At 38.6% G+C, this 3,678-nt stretch overlaps 1 protein-coding gene across 1 annotated transcript; it reads left to right on the plus strand.

Moving 5' to 3' along the window:
- The first annotated feature begins 901 nt into the window (after nucleotides 1-901).
- Nucleotides 902-2,181, plus strand: LOC147604452 (uncharacterized). The gene is made up of 3 exons (XM_086794981.1): nucleotides 902-1,474; nucleotides 1,590-1,718; nucleotides 1,808-2,181. The coding sequence occupies exons 1-3, from the start codon at nucleotides 906-908 to the stop codon at nucleotides 1,929-1,931; spliced, it is 822 nt and encodes a 273-aa protein (XP_086651107.1). The 5' UTR covers nucleotides 902-905; the 3' UTR covers nucleotides 1,932-2,181.
- The last annotated feature ends 1,497 nt before the right edge of the window (nucleotides 2,182-3,678 follow it).

The following is a 3,678-nucleotide window of genomic DNA, read 5'->3' on the forward strand; positions in this document are numbered from 1 at the left end:
TAACAGAGGAGAAGGAGGAGCTTACAAAAGGATGGGATTGGCATGTAAGTGTTTAAGTTCTACATGTCTCTCTTTTTTTTCTCTACATGTCTAAGTGTTTGTTTGTCCATCAACAATCTTTATGTGCTATTTGTAGTATCACAAATATGGGGCGTTTTGGTCACATGGACGTCATTTTCAAGTGGAACGAATAGACCAAAGAAGAGCAACCTTTGATTGTGGTGTCACAGCATAGTTTGTTCAAGAAAGTCGTGGAAGTGCAAGTGATGATAACACAATTACTGGAATGCTTGATTACTTTGGAACCATTCAAGACATATTAAAGTATTTCCACAAAATATTTTGGCATACTCTATATTTTAGTTGATACTATTACCAATACAGAATAACTTTAGTGTTTAGCTAGATGTTCTCAACACTAGTTTGCAAATTAAGCCATAAAAGTGGTTTCAACTAGAAAAGATGGCTCAATGTGGGTTTGTAATCATTTAAGAATAGGAAGGCAAAAGAAAAAAGGAATGAATTTTGTAACCATGAAGAAATATAGTGTTGTTTTTTAATTTAATATTTTTTTTCAACGAACGTCTTGTGTTGAGAGTATTCCTCTGGAAGGAATCCCATCAACATCTAGAATTCAGTGGGCGGCTTCTCCAAGAGGGTTTCGCTTGACCGAAAAAGTGCTACGAACAGTGGTCTATAGGAAACGTCGAAGAAGAGAGGTGGAGGCTGCGAGGACGCCCACTTTGTTGAAAAACAGGAGCTGGGTCCAACGTTTGAAGCTACCATGAACGTGCAGTATACCAGGAAGCTTGATCTGTGCAAAACTTGTTGTAGTACAGTGGACGGTGGGTATAAATCCTAAACCCGTCTCCCTTCTCCTATACAGCCTTCGTTAATTCTTTCTTATGGATCCCAATTGCCCTGATTACTACTCCCCACCACCACCACCACCTCCTCCTCCTCCGGCTCCTGCTACTACTGCTCCTCCTGCTAGCATTACCACTCAGCTCAGTACAGACAATAATTATAGCTTTCCTTGCTCACCTGCCCCCCCTGAGCTTCCACAACTTCAGAGCGTTCATCATACCATCCACGTCCAAGCATGTATCAACTCGAATAACTACACCTTCTCCTTTCCAAGCTATGGCGGTCGTTTCTGGACGAGTGAAGCTGATCATGTGCAAGAACATCTTGATCTAGACCTAATCAACAGTACAAATGATTTTGTAGCTGAAGAAGCCATGTCTTGGCTGTCTGTGGATTCGCCTAGCCATGCTGCAAGTGAAGCTCCAAGTGCAGCTAATGATCAATACTCAGTAGATGCAAATTATGCTTGCAGCAGTAGTCAATTCGGTTATCTTAATCTTGCAGAAACCTCAGGTGCAGTACCCTCGGTTGATTCTCGGAGTAGTGAGAGCATGAGTACTATCGAAACCACGGCCAGTGCTGCAAGTAACGCCAACACTAATCTCGGGTAGGATATTTAATTACGAGTTGTTTATTGCTTTATGCTCACGAGTTAATTACTTAACGGTTAATCATGCTAGAGTAGCATTCCGATCGTGTAGTCTTAGTTCTACGTTGCATAGGCACCATGTGGAGCCTCTTAATAGGCAGGCAATCTCCATAAGGGTCCCAAGCGAGCAGCTTGTCCTCAACGACGGATACTTGTGGCGCAAATATGGCGAGAAACGCATCAAGAACAAAGTGTTTAGAAGGTGATTAATTATTTATATCATCTACAAACCCTACTTTAATGCATGCCGGCATTTTCTGATTAAGTTGGTATAATGCGCACTGGCCGCAGGAGCTACTTCAAATGTGCTGAAATCGGCTGCAGTGTTATCAAGCGTGTAGAGCGGTGCTCTGAGAACCGGGACTTTGTCATCATGACTTACATCGGCAAACACAATCACCAAGTCCAACCTTAAATATCTCCTCTGCAGGAAATTACTTGGCATTCTAGTCTTCCTTTGCATGATAAATAGCTGGCTCAAGTCACCGTAATGGCATGAAATTAAGAACCTTATATACTCTTCTTATAGGGGTTGTGATATTGATATCAATGGCATGAAATTAAGAACCTTATATACTCTTATTATAGGGGTTGTGATATCAATATAATGGCATAAGCTATCGGCTTCCTCTTCAAGCTTATCTAGCTCTAATCTCTAGGACATCCACATACATAAGATCTCATGACCAAACACTGGCTTGTCCGTTGGCACAGACACTTGTCTGTTGATGCATGCATAGAATTATGGATAAAAGCATGTTGGACCCTCTCTGTATACATGCAGAGAGCATGCATAGCATTATGCTCCTGGTTTTCTTGCTTATGCATGTATAAGTGAAGATAAAGACAATTATATTTGCACATATAAACAGTGAGAGATGAAAGACAACAAATATTGTACAAGAATGAGGCCCAATATAGTTGTTTTTACTTAATCATCGTGCCGAAGAAATAAATCTTAGATTATGGCAACAAAAAGAAATCCCTTATTATAGGCAAAATAAAGTATAACAAAATAAAAGTCTATAGAGTTAGCGTTGTATCGAGGTCCTCATCATCTTTCTAAATACTCTCACACATTTAGATTATTGTCATCCCTTGTAGCTTAAGTCTCTACTCTCACATTTCCATTGCTTTTCCCGTTGCACATGGGCACCGTTTGTAGTAAAATAATCCTAAAACATAATAAAACTAACACAAGTGAAATGCATTTTAGAGAAAAAAAATTAAGAGGTTACAAGTTCAAGAATGTATTTAGTTGCCATACTTGGCTCCGTTTGTAGTAAAATAATCCTAAAACATAATAAAACTAACACAAGTGAAATGCATTTTAGGGAAAAAAATTAAGAGGTTACAAGTTCAGGAATAGTTTTGCCATACTTGGCTCTTCAAAAATAATAATACATCCTTCTTCTTACACCCTTTTAAAGAGAGCTTCCAAATCCCGTTGTAACACAAATCAGATTCACCTTGTGGAGATGGTCAACTACTTCAAGATTTAGGCATACAAATAAATAAACAATGATTTTGTGTTATGAAAATGTAAGCTTTATTTCTTAAAAGATTGAACACAATTTATAGGGATATCTATTCCTTCTTCACATGTAATATTGCGCTACAAGCTATTTGCCATCTACCCATACATAAGCATAAATACTTAAAAATCCTATGCATAAGACTATTCATTATAGAGTCTATGCATACTCTATGCATAAATCCTATAAGCGATATGCAGAGAGCACGCATAAAAGCATAGAGCATAGAGTATGCATACATGAATAGAGCATAGAGTATAACTAACCCTAAATCCCATAACTAACCCCCTTAGGATTAGCACCCAAAGGTGCAAACAAGCAAAGTGTAAACTCTAGGCATGCATAGAGCATAGAGTATAACTAACCCTAAATCCCATAACTAACCCTTAGGATTAGCACCCAAAGGTGCAAACAAGCAAAGTGTAAACTCTAGGCATGCATAGAGCATAGAGCGTAGAGCATAGAGTATGCATGCTCTATGCATGTCTTATGAATGTATGCATAGAGTATGCATGATCTATGAATATTTCTCATAGGCTTATGAAAAATTCCCTCTTTATGCATGCATATTGCTCTCTTTATGCATGCATAGAGCATAGAGTATACATCATGCTTTGTACATGCATA

The sequence above is a fragment of the Cibotium barometz genome, chromosome 61 (assembly GCF_041138505.1).
Source record: "Cibotium barometz isolate CiBa-2024 chromosome 61, ASM4113850v1, whole genome shotgun sequence".
NCBI classification, from domain to species: Eukaryota; Viridiplantae; Streptophyta; class Polypodiopsida; order Cyatheales; family Cibotiaceae; genus Cibotium; species Cibotium barometz.